Source organism: Oreochromis niloticus, linkage group LG3 (assembly GCF_001858045.2).
Source record: "Oreochromis niloticus isolate F11D_XX linkage group LG3, O_niloticus_UMD_NMBU, whole genome shotgun sequence".
NCBI lineage: Eukaryota > Metazoa > Chordata > Actinopteri > Cichliformes > Cichlidae > Oreochromis > Oreochromis niloticus.
In genome coordinates, this window is record NC_031967.2 from 81,719,966 (window position 1) to 81,736,147 (window position 16,182).

A 16,182-nucleotide genomic window follows, 5' to 3' on the forward strand; every position below is an offset into this window, starting at 1 on the left:
GGCATTCTGCCAGAGCCCCAGCAACAAGACTGCCTGTCAGCCTTGCAAGGTACCCAATTTTCCAATTACTCTATAACAAAACTGTTGTGGGCAACAAGACTGTCTCCTATGTTTGCAAGCCAATCACTTTGCAAAATGTTCTTGTAAGATTTGTTTAAAAAGTTTGAGGTGGTAACTGAGCTGTGAACATCTGGGTTTGCTTGCTGCTGGCATTCTACCAGCGCCCCAGCAACAACACTGATCCCAGCTTTGCAAGGTAATTACTTTCCCAATTACTGTACACCAAAACGGAGTAACTGTCATGGTCAACAAATCTGCCTCCCAACTTTCAAGGTAATCACTTTCCCAATTACAATATACAAACTGTTATGTAACTTTACTTAACAAAGCCTTAAGACCGGGTAGTGACACTATCAATATGTCTATTTAAAGAAAAGAGATTTTTTTTTTGTTCTTGTAGTCATCTTGTCTATCAATTTATCAGAGGGTTAAAATAACAAATTGCTGGTATACATCAGAATTTTTGATTCGTTTACTGTTTGTCCATTTACTTCAAGGTAAAGTCTTTTGGCTACCAATGCAGCTACCTGGTTATTATGCTTCACTTATAATGAAAGCTGGGTCTGATCACATGCTTGAAATGCCAACAATTAATATTCTGTTTTTATGTTGACATTCTACCAGATGCCGAGAAAAAAATAAAAGGTCCCAGGCACAAAAGAAACGCTGGAAACCACTTGACCTGGTCGATCCTGCTGTCCCAATGCTCACTGGCCACAACCAAGATGAGGCAGTCAGTAGTTTTCCATCTGACCAGGTAATGAAGATATGGTAGTGATCACAGACAGTCGAACAGTTTTCGAAACACGTTTGAGACAGTTAAGAACACCTACCCATACAGTTTAGAACTTTTTGTTATAATGTCACACAACTGGCACAACAGCGCATGGTATGCAGAGCATTTAAATGAAATGAATGTGTCAGGTCACTTAATGTCTTCTATACCCTTTTTCCTGGGTTAGCAGACAGCACCAGCCAGGTTATCCTTGGAAACACAGGATAGACCCACCTCCTTATGTTCCCCAGGTATCAAGGTAAATATCAAAAAATATTCCTCTATTAAGAATTTACAACAGACAATTACACTACAATTACATGTTATAGGCATATTCATGGTTACATCTCAGCATTATGCAAACAGCAGGGATTTTTTTTAATTGCTTTGTAAGTTTAGTAACTACTGTTTTTATGTTTTCTTTAAAGTATCAAATGTTCCATTCTGTTTCAAATCTGTTAGTAGGTTTTATAATTTTGACTAACTGTACATAACCTCATCAGATTTCAGACACGTCCACTAGCAAAACGATCCTGCCTCCCTCTTCCCGCTCCACCACACCCACCCACACAGGTAGGGCCTTGGGGTGCGGGTGTGTCACCAGGGTGCAGGGGAGGCATTCCCCCCCCTCTGTCCCCTTCTGGCCACCTGTGCCTCAATTTTATTTCACAACTTAGACATCCACATCCACACACACACACACACACACACACACACGGGAGGAGCTGGGAGGAGGTGTTGGCTGTCCGACTGGCCTCCCTGCTGCTGCGGAGCCTGGGGCGGTCTGCTTGCCTCCACCCCGGGGGAAAGGGTCACATCTCTTGGGTCTGGGTGCCGTTTCCCCCTCTGGGGGCGAGGGTACCTGGACCCGGGGCATAGAGTATGTTTGGGGAGTATGATTGTGTGTACATGTCTATGTATGTCTGTCCCTACGTTGGGTGAGTGCTGAGTGTTTGTATACGTGTGCATGAGGGTGGGAAAGCATGTTTATGTCTGTGTGTGCCTGTTTGTCTGTGTCTATATGTCAGGTCGGGTCTTAGACTCCACCTCCCTGGGTACTTCCAGGCCCTCCAAGTGTGGAGGCCTATCTCCCCCCACCACACTCCCTGCTGGTAACTGATGCCCTCAGGGGTTGGTGCATTGGTGGTTCTTGGTGTCCGGAGCTGGGCGCTCAGGTATGCACCAGCTCACTCCCGGTGGCTACTTGGCGGGGCCTGGTGCCTGTCGCTCGGTCAGGCCTCTTCCGGGGCAAAGGGTGCCCTCGGGCCTCGGGGCCTGCAACTCTGTTCACTCTGGCACAGCTGGCTGCCGGCAGAGCCGGCGGGCACGCCAGTGCAACCCCCTCTGGCTTCTGCTCCGTGGCTACTGGGTGACCCCCTCGTCTGGGGATCTCCTCAGCCCTTCCCAGGAAGGTGGCACGGATGCCCCTCCGGTGGTCCTCCTTGGGCTCTCGCACTCTGGGGCCTCTGGATGTCTGGAGCCTGGATCTCCTCCATGCCTGCTTCATGCCCTGGGGGACGGGGCTATGGGCCTCCACACCCTCTAGCAGACCGTTACATGGGAAAACCTTTTGTATACAAGCACGCTGATCCACACAGGTGTGCACACGGGTGTTCACTGTTCGTAGACATAAACTACACCTTTCTTAGCTGCTACTTTAAAGCACATTGTGCGCTGTCTGTCCTGCATGCTGCACAACAACTTTCAATATTTAGTATTTACTGCTGTTCACACTTAGCTAGATTAACGTGATGGTGTTGTGTTTAGTATGTTGCTTTGTTTTTGTCTTTTTCTCTCAACAGGTGATCCAGGAGATTTTTTTTTTTCTTTCTCTTTGTAAGTGCCTTTTCTCACTGTCCCTTTTCCCTTCTGTTTTTCTTTTCCTTCCTCTCTTTCTTTCTCCCTTTCCTATCCCCCAGTCATGTCTGTCCCATCTGTAACAACTGAAAATAAAATAAATAATAACAACAAAGTTTGATCAAATGGACCAATACGGCAATGCCATGATGATCCATTTGGCAGAATAAATCCATTTGGTATCCTTGTTGGTCTTCAGACAACAATTGTGACGGCTAAAGAACCAAATGGGACAGACCAAAAAAAAAAAAAAAACGATCCTGGGGAAATGATTTCCACACACCATCAAATTCTCCACCTAAAAAGGTATGCCCCCCCCATGTCTGTATATATCTGATCTTTGGTGTCTATAACTACAGTTGATATGTAGTCTTTCACTTAAAGCATGTTTGCTAACTCGGTTTTGTCTAATTTCTATCCAAAACAAAAGACAAATATGACAGAGGGTTTTTATTATGGCTCTGAACAGGTAATTCTGAAGTGGTAGTGAGCACATACAATATATTTTTATAACACTTACCCATACAGTTGACCATTTGTATCTTGTAATGTTACCCAACTGGCATACCAGTTCATGCCATGCATTGCATTTTACAGTGAAATTAATGTGTCAGGTCACTTAATGTCTTAACATTATTTACTGTTTTTCCTGGGTTAGCAGACAGCACCGGCCAGGTTGTCCTTGGAAACGGAGAATAGGCCCACCTCCTTATGTCTTCCAGACAGCAAGGTAAATTAAAAAAAGTATTCCTCCATTAGGGATTTTTAGTGGACAGTTACATTGCCATTAAATGTTAAAGACATATGGTTACATGTTGGCATTATGCAAACAGCAAGAATTTTGTTGTATCGCTTTTGTTAGTTTTCTTTAAAGTTTCTAAAGTTACACACACTTTCAAATTTCTTAGTACTTATGCAAACAGCTGGGATTTTTATTGCTTTGTAAGTTTAGTAACCACTACTGTTTCATGTTTTCTTTAAAGTATCCAGTGTTACACTCCATTTCAAATTTGTTAGTAGGTTTTCTAATTTTGATTAACTGTATTAATCATTATCAGATTTCAGACACTCGTCCACCAGCAAAACGAGTCTGGGCGACTGATGATTTCCACACGGCATCAAATTCTCCACCTAAAAAGGTATGCCCACAAATGTCTATAACGATTTAGTATACATGTGATGTTTGCTGTATAATAACTGGGGTTGATATTTAGTCTTTCACCTTAAGTATGCTTGCTAACTCATACTAAATATACTAAAATGATAGACTAAACATGTACATTTGTCAATTTATTTAATCAGATTCCTAAAATGCAGAAATCTCAACAGCTATTTCTGTCTGTCTATTTATCTATTTCTATATATATTGTTCAGAAAAAAACTTTTATACCATTTTATACTTAAAGCTTCAGATAAATTGACATCCACAGCGAAAAGCAGTGCAAATAAATACAAACATGGCTTTGTGACACTGCTTAAACAGACGTGTGAGACAGTCGAGAATTTTCGCCAGTTATATTGTTATATTTTAGATAGCAAGGAGCAGACAGCTGAGTTTATTAAACTCCACCGAGACAGTGGTGACGCAAATCTGCAGGCTAGACCGTCCCATTTCACAGCTTCGCACTTCCGGCCATCTCGGTCTTTGAAGGACCCAGCCCACGTAGACAGCGAAGGCAGGGTCGTCCGAAGGACGCAGCCGACGTTTTAGGACACAGCTAATGTGTTATATGGAAAAAAAAACAGCACTCAAGCAAATTACAGATATCTAAAATATTCGTCATTTTTACTTCCCACCTCTGCTCTCTCTCACTGTTCACTCTTTCTGCCTGCCTCTTTCTGGCTTATCTGATGCTGCGTATCTTTAGATTATGCTGTAATATGATTGAGTGATATAATTTGGCTTAATTTGCCTGAACATTGCTTCATTGTTTTACCATAGTTAAAAATGTTTTTACTTTAAAGAAAATCTAAATTTATACAACCCTTGCCACTTAAATGTCTTCCATCATTGTACCAAGAGTTGCATATGTTTTTGCTCAACCTTGAAATGCATATCATTAAATACTAAACAATAACATGTCACCTTTACTGTTCCTTGATCAGCCTTTCCACAACACAAATGAAGAACTAGTGACAGAGGAGCTACAGAGCAACGCAGTTCAGCACTTCTGGTGTGTCAGTGCAACTCATTATCAAAGTGATGAAAGGTACACAGAATTCTCTCGAAATCATCAGTGCACATGTAATGTCCTCACATTCCTGGCCTACCTTAATGAGGAACACCAGTTCAACACAGCCCGACTTGATAAGGTGCTTGAACAGGGAGATGCACTCTACTGTAGGATTAAAACAAATCTTCAGCAGGAGAGGCGTTATACACAAGATCATCTGACCATGGAGGACCTGCCCAAAGAAGTTCATGCTGACATAAACGTCTACAGTGTGAAAATGGACAACATAAGGTATGGATACCTGAAAGCAGCAGACAAAACTTATCAAAGAAAAGAGTGGTGGTTGCCTCTTGCTAGTCGCCTTGTATGTCTGTCAACAGATGTGAGCTATGCTTTGCTCATGGTTTCACCTCAGTGCATTGCAGTTTTCCGTGACAAATCTGGGAGGTATGGATTATTTGATTCACATTCAAGAAGTGCAGCAGGTTTACCCTAGCCAAATGGAACAGCAGTCATGCTCACTTTCACTCATGTGAATGACCTGATCACCCACCTGTATAACCTTTTTCAAAATCAGGGCAAGTATGCAAGATATGAATTTGTGCCTGTTTCTTTCAAAAGAGTCAGCACTCACAACGAACAGCCTGCACAGTCAACTCGAGCAACAGGAGCAACAGCTACATCATCACCACAAAATGATGAACCACAAATCACGAATTGCACTGCGCAAATGCCTGAACCAGAATCAGCCCAAACCCACATGACGATGTTAGACAATACTTTAAACTCACCACATGACAAAATGGCTTCAAATCAAATCTGTGAACATCAACTTGAAACTTCTGTTGACCCAACAAGCAACATCCGGAAAGAACAACAAGAAAAAATTCTCTTTCATTATTGAGGCCAAAGTAACAGATAAAGCCCGCCAAAAAGCAAGAAATGTGAGCAGATTAAATAAACAACGACGTCAGAAAGCTATTCAAGCTCAAACAAGTCGGAGGGAGTATGTAAAAGCTAAAGACAAATCTTCAATTGAAGAAGTGGCAAGGAAGACGAACAAAAAAAAGACACGAAAGAGAACGATATGCCTGCTGTCGTGAATTTCGAATGAAAAGATTACAGACTATGAAAACTCAATATGCTGAAAACTGTCATTACCGTAAACAAAGACTGTTATCAGCCAAAAATTATTATGCAAATCCTCATATTCAAGAAAAAGTAAAAGCCCTCAAGGTGAAGAGATACCAAAGTGATCATCATTTTCAACAAAAAAATGAGAGACTACATTATCAGAAGATATACCACAGATCCTGACTTTCAAACCAGACAGAAAAAATATGTGGTTCAGAGGTACAACACGGATGCCGGCTTTCAAACCAGACAGAAACAATATATGGACCAGAAATACAAAGAGGATCATGTCAGAGAAAGGAAGAAGGCATACATAAGAACAAAATATGCATCGGATCCAAACTACAGGCACAAACCAAAAAAGTCAATTCATGCCAGGTACCACAATGACTCACAATTCAGACTGCACCATATACAGCGCTGTGCCCAGTACCAGAGACACAAAATGGCTACCACTGCATCTTTCGCCATTTATAAAAAGTTGTGTGCACAGAGAATAAAGAAGAAATACAGACGACTAGTAACAATTCCAGCAGGGTCCACAGTCTGAAGCACAGCCCCAGCTTGTAGTGAATAGTGTGATGCAAGCAGCCACATTAGCTTTCCGTGAAACAATTCAGTTAGGACCCACCCATGTCTGTACAGTGTGCCACAGAACTCTGATCTTTTGCAGTGTTTAACTTGATTAGGAAACAAATTATGTTAAAAATAGTCACATTGTTGACACTTGCTTGACAGGAAAATTTGTCCATGTTTGTCATAGTGAATGTACAGCTAATTGTACGTTTCCAAAACAAAGAATGCAAGAGTGGATTTGCTACAACTGTGACAGCCACCTACAACGAGGAAAGATCTCTTCCATCGCAGTGGCAAACAATTTAGCACTAGCACCCATTCCAATTGAACTGAGTCAATTAAATGTACTAGAACGACAACTGATTGCTAAAATTCTCCCGTTTGCCAAAATCATTGCATTACCAAAAGGACAGCAAAGAGCCGTACATGGGGCTGTTGTTTGTGTACCGTCGGATGTGGAAACCACAGTAAACTCTCTTCCCAGACCTAGCAATGAAGCCCAGCTCCTGCAGGTACAACTGAAAAGACACATGATGTCTTATGTCTCTAAACCCGAATTTGAGATGACAATTTCTTAATGGAGTCATCCAGGAGGTAAAAAAGTCCAATGTCAATGAAAGAGATGAAATGAAACAGATAATGCAGGCATATGCTAAACACAGAGAAGTCAGTGCCCAAGAATCCGTGGCAAGGACGTGCAGCCTGCCACTAAAAAAAAGTGTTCACGCAGTGTGGTGTTCATACAGACTGATGATGATGCCCTGAAAATGAGTCTCCCGATGAGCAGGTTGCAGAGCATGGCACCAGATGATGAAAATGTGTGGATGTCTGGATTGCCAGAAAAATATGCAAACAGACCCAGAACACCTGAGTTTGAAGCAAATTCAGCCAAACACATTCTTTCAGAGTACAGGATTCTCTACAGCCGTCAAACAGAGTCAAAAAATGCCATCCCTCTGTTGAATAAGATGGGTTATATTCAAAAGAGAACAAGAGGGAAACCTGCAATAATCAGATATCCTCGCTTCTCAGAAAAGAAACAACCAGAGAAGTTTTATAGCAGACTACTAAAACTTTATTTTCCACATCGATCAAATGATGACCTTAAAAACACAACATACCCCACATCCGACCAGTTCTACAAAAGTGGACGAAAACATGGTTTTGCAGTACGGCCAATTGTTACCTTTAACAAAAAGCGTTATGAAAGCCATGGCAAAACAATGGAAAGGGCACTGGAACAGAGTGAACAACAAGGCCCACTTATCAATGCATGGAACACCTTTGCACCTGAGGTTGAAGTAGATCGTTTAGAGTGTGTGGCCCAACGACAATCCAGACATGACACTGACGAAAATGAAATGGACATTGTTCCAGACTACCAAGTCAGTGGTAGCAGCAGTGGAACCATGCCAGCAATCATAGCACCAAAGCTGAGCCCAGACTTTGTCAGAAAAATGTACCAAAGTCTGAATGAAACCCAAGCATCCATATTCTACGCAGTGCGTGAGTGGTGTTTCAAACTTGTGTGGGGTCACTGTCCTGAGCAGTTCTTTTATTTTGTCTCTGGAGGAGCTGGCTGTGGAAAATCACATGTTATCAAGTGCATATATGAGGAGGCAACAAAGATTTTGCACCAACTCCCCAGATTCCGTGACCAAGCAGACATGTACTGCTGACTGCATTTACTGGCACTGCAGCTTTTAACATATCTGGGAAAACACTGCACTCTCTGCTAAAGCTGCCAAAACCGCCTTATCAGGGACTGGGGAATGCACTGGATGAAGTGAGAGCTTCACTTTCAAATGCAGAGATTCTGATCATTGATGAGATATCTATGGTTTCTAAAGACCTTTTTGCCTACATCCACTGGAGACTTCAGCAGATTAAAGGAAACAAGAAGCCTTTTGGTGGGATGTCTATCCTTGCAGTAGGAGACTTACCAGCTGCCACCCCTTGGAAAAGCCAAACCACTCTGTGTGTACGAGGACAATGTCCTTGATCTCTGGAAAGACTATTTCCACATGGTCAACCTGACAGAACTCATGCGACAGAAAGATGATCATTCTTTTGCTGAAGTTCTGAACAGGATAAGAGTGAAGGAAAAAACAGATTCTCTTGAAGCCAATGATAAAGCCTTGCTCACTCAGGCTATCCATGACCTAAAAGACTGTCCATCTAATGTATTACACATTTATGCTACAAACAAAGAGGTCGACAAACACAATTCAGCAACTGTAACTGCTCTTCATTCTGATATCATAAATATTCAGGCAGAAGACTACAGAACAGACCCACGAACGGGTGAGATGGTCCTCCTGGCAGAAATGATGCAAGGCAACAAAAGAGATTTACCTGATAACATACAAGCTGCACCTGGAGTGCGTGTTATGATTATTAGAAATTTGGATGTTGAAGATGGGCTTGTTAATGGGACATTCGGAACAATCACGAACATTGTGACAGCCACACAGGATGGACCAAAAACTGAATCTCATTGGACTTACGCTGGACAATCAAAATTCTGGGCAAAAATTTCGCAGAAAAATACAAGGATCCTCAGACAACCTGGTATATATTGAGAAATGTGAAGAATCCACAAGTAAAAAAGGAGTTCTTCGCAGGCAATTTCCAATGAAGTTGGCCTTTGCATGTACAGCTCACAAAGTACAAGGCATGACAATGGAGTCAGCAGTAGTATGTTTGAAGCTTGTTTTCAAACCTGGAATGGCCTATGTTGCACTTAGCCGCACAACCTCACTTAAAGGACTGTACATCACAGACTTCGATGAAAGGAAAATCTATGCTGATCCTGCCATCACAGATGCACTCAAAAATATGAGACATGCATCATTTCAGAATGCAAGACCACTGTTGCAATTCTCAAAATCAGTTGTTCCCACAGTACCCACGTTGACAATTATCCATCACAATGCACAAGGTCTCCCAACTCACATGGAGGACATGAGATGCCACCATGAACTCAGCCTTGCTGATGTTTTATGTATCACAGAAACTCACTTGTCTGGATCATCAGTTTCTCCCCGCTTCCAGCTGGAACAGTACAACATGGCCACACGCAACAGACACGTCTCTTACACAAACCATACAGACATGGCAAAGGTCAATGGCGGTGGAGTTGCAATGTACTACAAGACAATTCTTACAGCAGAGTCCCGAAAATACCTGCAAAATGTGACTGACCTTGAATTTGTTGTCATCAAGGTTGAATCGTCAGTCACAGCTTTGATAGCAACTGTATACAGGCCACCAAATTACAGCCACGTGAGGTTTTTACCACAAATGCAATGTCTTTTGGACTCATTGGAAATGATGAATTTGCCAACCAATTATTGTTTGTGGAGACTTCAATGAGAACCTTATGAGCAGAGGAAAAAAACCCATCCAAGAACTGTTTCAGTCAAGAGCATATGCACAACTTATTACTGCTGCAACTACCGAAAAACACACATTGATTGATCACCTTTGCATATCACAGCCATACGCCTGCCTCCAATCAGGTGTTCTGAATACATATCAGTTATCACAACCCCATTTATTGTGTAATTCACTAACACAAAATGACTGCAAGGTTGTGAGGGATATGGACTTGCCAAGTGTGGGCTGTGTCCCCCATTCCTTTCTACCCTGTGTGAATGAGGACCTGCTGTCTCAGTGCAGCGTGACAAAGACCCTGCCCAATGAAAGGAAGATTGTAGGCCATTTAAACACTCCCTATTGGCCTACTGTCACCTAGAAGTCATACAGATGGACCTAAATATGGATATCAACATCGACAGCAAGATGTACAGGTGAGTCCTCTTGTAACATTCTTTAATGTACTTCTATTTTATTATTAATTCCTGTACACTCTGAACCGAATTTGTTGCAAAATAAAGTCAATCATGTTCTCTTATACGCACACACAACAGAACAGCAACCTCTACATGGTGCGAAGCCTACTGCAACAAAAACGTGATCTTAGTGTCTTTGCAACTCAGCACACTCTACCAGCAGCACTGACAGCTGATAGATAAGACTGCTGTCATCCATTGAAGAGCTGACCAGAAACGTGAACAGAAAGACTGCAGCTGCACCTGATGGGATCCCTGCCATAACAGGTAATTGTATTTTTGTTTCTTACTTTATATTGTAACATTTGATATTGATATTGTTTGAAACAAACTAATCTCATCCATTCATTAAGTCATCCATTCATTCATAACTCCTCAGATGTCTTCTGTCCAGTGAAGGCAGTGGAGAAGCCCTACACTGATGTTGAAACTGTGCCACTCTTCTAGAAACCGGCTACAAGGATGGGCAGGTATAGTGAAATTAAAATGCACCCTTTGTACAACAGGTTTATATACAGTCAAGCGATCAAAAGACACCAGTATTAAACTCATTTAAGCCAACTATATGCTTTGATTGGAACTGTATACAGGCCACCAAATTACAGCCAAGTGTGGTTTTTACCTCACATAGCAACTTACCTCATCCAAAGACACCAGTATTAAGCCAATTTCTCTTTTTACTTCCTTTTTAATATAGTTTTGGGTAATTTAGTTCTAAAGTTACATTTGTTTTTGCAATTATTTATTAGAACTTCATTACTTCCCAGTTCGTTAACTGAAGAGCTGCGCTTTGTGATGTCTCTTGTTTTATTGTTTTACTTTTATCTGTTTCTAGCCGTTTTCGCAAAGTCAGCCAACCTCTTGCTTCCAAATGACCCTTATCCAGAAGTATCTGTGAGTGCCTCATCAGCAGAAACTAAAGTGGAGAACTACCTCTCAGAGAAAAACGCACACATAAGAAAAGCGACGCACTTCAGTACTGGAAAGAACATCCTAATCTGTTTCCCTCTATGGCTGCTGTTGCGATCCCAGTGTGCCCCCTGTAGCTCTGTGGACAGTTTTTGATTTGTTTACATCTCACCCAACCGGTCACGGTAGATGGCTGCACCTCCCTGAGCCTGGTTCTGCCAGAGGTTTCTTCCTGTCAAAAGGGAGTTTTTCCCTTCCTACTGTCGCCAAAGTGCTTGCTCATAGGGGGTCATATGATTGTTGGGTTTATCTATATACATTAATGCTTGTATGCTTTTCATTTATACTTTTGCTTTACTCTTCAGTTCATAATATAAAGTTACTTGAATGGTTTCTTTTTCCTTTTTTTATCTTATATTGCTTTGCTGTTTACCACAATCTAAATATCATGTTTAAATGTATTACATTATTGTCAATGGTATTTGTACAAAATATAGTTTGAATAAGATAAGATACCTTTATTAGTCCCACAAGGGGAAATTTCATAATTTGCATGTGGTATTTTCCCCTTAAACATTAAAATACCTTTGAAATACAAATTGAATACCGCTTAATGGACTTTTTTTTTTCTGCCAAGAAAGCTTACTTTGGTTTACAATCTGCTAAACTGTTCACTTTAAACGACTCAAAACTGTAAAATCTAAATTGTAACTTCTCTTAAACACCTGAGACATAATTTATTTTATTTGTTTTATATCTATTAACTTCTTTTGTAATCATGTAACTGGAGCATCTTTCTCTCATCTCTGTATGCTGCATATAACAGAGATCACAATACAGCTTACTTTGCTTTAACTTGAAAATCAGCTGTATTCCATTTCCCTCCCTCTTGTGGTAAAAATACCAAACTATGCTCATGTTGCATATTGCTCCCTCTAGTGTTATAAATGGCAACCGGCACTAATTGCACCACATTAAAGGCAAACTACACTCATTGGCAGTAGCATAGGCACACTTAAAATTTCTTCTGAAATTTTCGCTTTCTAGTTAAGTGTGCCTATGCCAAGAGGCACTTGAAAGAGCACTTAAGACTACTGCTGCTAACTACTGCTGTTTAAGTGCTAAAAGCACTTAAACACTTAAACTCAAACCTCAAACTCAGCAATGTGTCATTTAAATCCAGGTAATGCAACCCATTTCCAGGCACGTAGAATTCCAGAGGGCTCCTATCAGTGAGCGCTGTTACGGGTAACATTTCTGAATAAAATTTGTTTTCGATTTAAAACCGAGTCAGTGGTGCTGTAAATAGAATCAGTTCACTCAAGGTACACCCCGCTCGGTCGTTCGTGAAGTAAAGACATTCTTGCTTGTTCTTAGTTTTTAGAAAATATCTTGCTTAGACTTGCATCCTGTATGTCTGACTGTTTTACCTGCTTGTCTCCTTCTGACACTTTTTTTTTTTTTTTTTTAAAACTCTGCCAGTCTTTGGCCCGGAGGACTTTAACCCTCTAGGGTCGACAGATGCGCTAGCGCATCAAAATCACATGACCAATTTAAGACGACACTGCTACAAGATGCAGCGAAAGTCGAAAGGGTCGAAAGTGCGGACTTCAAACTATATAGCAATTTTTGAATTGTGTCAATGGGCCACATAAAACCAGAGTTATGATACAAAATACACGTTTTTCTGAACAAAACAGTGGTGTGTACAGCGGGAAGAACGTTAAAAACAGCGTTTCTATGGTCAGCGCTAGCAAGCACTCTCCGCTTGCGATTAAAAAAAACAAACAAAAAAAACCCCACCCCCTTCCCTATTGGTGTTAGAGTTTACCATGTCAGCCAGATTTTAAAAAAAAAAAAAAAAAAAAAAAAAAAAAAAAAAGGTATGGCAACATGTTGCACTTGGTTGCTTAAAAGGGGAAGTTTTAGGAGTGACACCAGGGACGGAAAGCGGGCGAGCGAGTTTTCATATGTGAGACATTAGTGACGTTTAGCGTGTTTGGAGGCTATAGTTAGTGTGTTGTGTAGTTATTTTGTATTGTGTGTCAGTTATACTGCTGAATGTCACATCTGTCCAAAAACGCCACAAAAGGCAAATTCCAGTGTAAACGCTGTTCCCACATGGAATGACTGATTCTGTTGAAGAAAGATGTTGAATCTATTTAATTATTCTTGAAAAATAATTTCTGTGCATTTTTTTGCCAACCTGCATCAAATTAAAGTTGATTACGTCGATTAAGAATCATGAGGTGGAGGGTGGTTCCCCTTTTTTTGCTTGCTATTAGGTTGCTTAATATTTCTGCTAAGTACTCTTTAAAATACCAGAATAGGAAGGATGGAGTAGGTTTATGTTTATTAGATTGATCAGTATTGCTGAACTATGAAATATTTTGGGTGCAGTGTAATTATTTATTTAACACATACAGGTATAACAGAATAGCTTTAGTGTTGTTTATTTAAACTTGAGTATAGACTTATACAAAATGCAGCAAGATAGTAAAAAAAAAAAAAACTGTTTTATTGATTTAAAAAAAAAAAAAAAAAAAACCACACTATATCAAATTCATATCGGTATCGGCAGATATCCAAATTTATGATATCGGTATCGGACATGAAAAAAAGTAGTATCGTGCCATCTCTTCTCAGTACTACTCCTGTGTGACGTAAAAACGCTTTCTCTTGAAATACTCATTCCAGAAGATGTTCAGGGTTGTCTATAATAAAAGAGGCGGCTGCTCAAAGGTCATTTTGAATATTGAAATATTTGACCCAACTTCAGCTGTCATATTCACTTCAGGCTGTGGGTCCGAATGGCAGTGGGAAGACACGTGAAAGAGCCAGAAAAGCAGCAGTGGATACTCAAATTCTCGTGTAACAAACTTCTTTATTTTTGCCAATAAACAAAAGCAGCTGATCCAACACAAATGCAGTACTTTACACAAACACTTCTACTGCTGTGCCAAGAGAAGTAGTCCTTCAATACAAAGTATCAAGATCAAAACTCCTAAAAGACAAAAAGACTAATGCTGACATTTTAGTTACGTCCTGGTCCTGATATTTTGAGTATTTTGGTCCTTGGTTACTTCATTTCTGGAAATGTTCAAAAGGATGTGTTGGAAATCATGCCATGTCAGATCTGTTACTTTATATAATTGACCAGGTAATGGATTAAATGACACAATGGTAGCGATTGGGAATCGTGCTACAGACTTAACAACACTCCACTGCATGGATGAAGTCAGAGTCCCAGTGTAAAAGGAAAAGCTGGCTGAAGGCTGTCATTATTATTTAATAAAAACTGCAAGACTCAAACACATTTGAATTATTGCTCAACAGTGATTAAAGCATCAGAAGAATATAAGAACACTGGTAAGTTACCAGTCGTGTTTATACTAGTTTCCTTTCATACCTATGGGAAAACCATGAAATTTAAATAAAGTGTTTTATCGGTCGTCTCAGATAAAATTAACTTTGACAGACTTTTAATCGAATGACTAAAGAATGAGCGATTAATCTTTAGCGGAGCTTTGCAGTATAAACAGCTCACACACCTGAGGTGAACTCATGTAACAGTGTGAGACGTTTCTGCTTCTTCACTCATGTCAGTTTATGACTGAACTATTCAAAAAAAATAAATAGAAGCAGAAGCATATACTTTGACTCATAGGCTCCATAGGAATGTCTCTGTCAAGTGCTTCTATGGACAGTTCTCATTGTTAATTTTTATTATTCACTAATCTGGTTGACACTTTCTGGCTCTTTGCTCTAAACATTAATTCCAAGACCTTTCTGACCATCAGACCTGCTTCTAGGCTGAGTTCAGGCTGAGTGTTACCAGCCTGCTTATGACTGATGATCACTAAGAATGAAGAATATTGGGATCAATTGTAAGAAACCTCTCCAGCTGTGGCACTCTGCTGATTCAAATCCAATCTGTGATCTCACAACATCCGTCTAACCCTCCCTGATGCTTTGTGCTGTGTTACAGCTAGAGGGAAAGCCTTCAAACAGATTCCAGAGAAAACCACGTGGGTTATGTTTCTCAGGGCCACCTCCCACGGCCCCTCTGAAAATCAACATGTTGAACAAGTCGTTTTAACCCTGTACTCGTTACAACTTTTAGTATAATCACAAAAACACCATTAACAAAAACTAAATGATTCAACTCAAATTAGAGTCAGGTTGGGGTTTGATGGCTCCGTTCATCGTCCTTCCTGAAATTCACTCATTCCTAAAATTAAGACGAGCTGAAAAGCAGCAGCTCTGTGGACACGTAGCAGTCTGTCAGGAGTCCCCATCAATATAATCTTGACTGACACAACAGGGGCAAGAATTTCTCATTTGGCTGGTTCGGTTGTTTTGTCCTTACATCAGGAGCCGAGATAAGAATTAAACCAGTGAAGGAAACAAGCAGACATGTAATTAAGTTTACCCCTGCCTTGCTTAAATATAGCTTCTCCAGGTATTAGACCAAAGTCATCCTATTCCTCATTTTGGACTCGTTTCTCTGTCTCCCCGTTTGTGCTTTGACTTCAGAGCAGGTTTGCATGTTTGATAGTTTAAAATAAATGTTTGAGCTCCACTTACTTCAAGATTTTAACTCAAACTGAAGGTTAGAACAGCAGATCTATTATTAGTTTTTATGAATGTTCTGACATCAGATCAAAAAGTGGGTGAGGGAACCTAATGAACTGTGTTTAGAGCCGTGTGCAGCCGCTTCAGGGTCACAGGGACATAATAAGGCCCCTTTCAGTTTATGGGAGCAAAGTAATTGTAGAGTTTGAGCAGAATTTTCTTTAGCTCTGAGGAACATTATCTGCTTCTCAGCATTAAGATTATTTCA

At 40.6% G+C, this 16,182-nt stretch overlaps 1 protein-coding gene across 1 annotated transcript; it reads left to right on the forward strand.

Annotated features, from left to right (window-relative positions):
- The first annotated feature begins 1,075 nt into the window (after positions 1–1,075).
- Positions 1,076–5,413, forward strand: LOC109197010 (uncharacterized). Its single transcript, XM_019351883.2, has 3 exons — positions 1,076–1,086; positions 2,929–2,998; positions 4,799–5,413. Exons 1-3 carry the CDS (start codon positions 1,076–1,078, stop codon positions 5,360–5,362), a joined length of 645 nt encoding a protein of 214 aa, XP_019207428.1. The 3' UTR covers positions 5,363–5,413.
- The last annotated feature ends 10,769 nt before the right edge of the window (positions 5,414–16,182 follow it).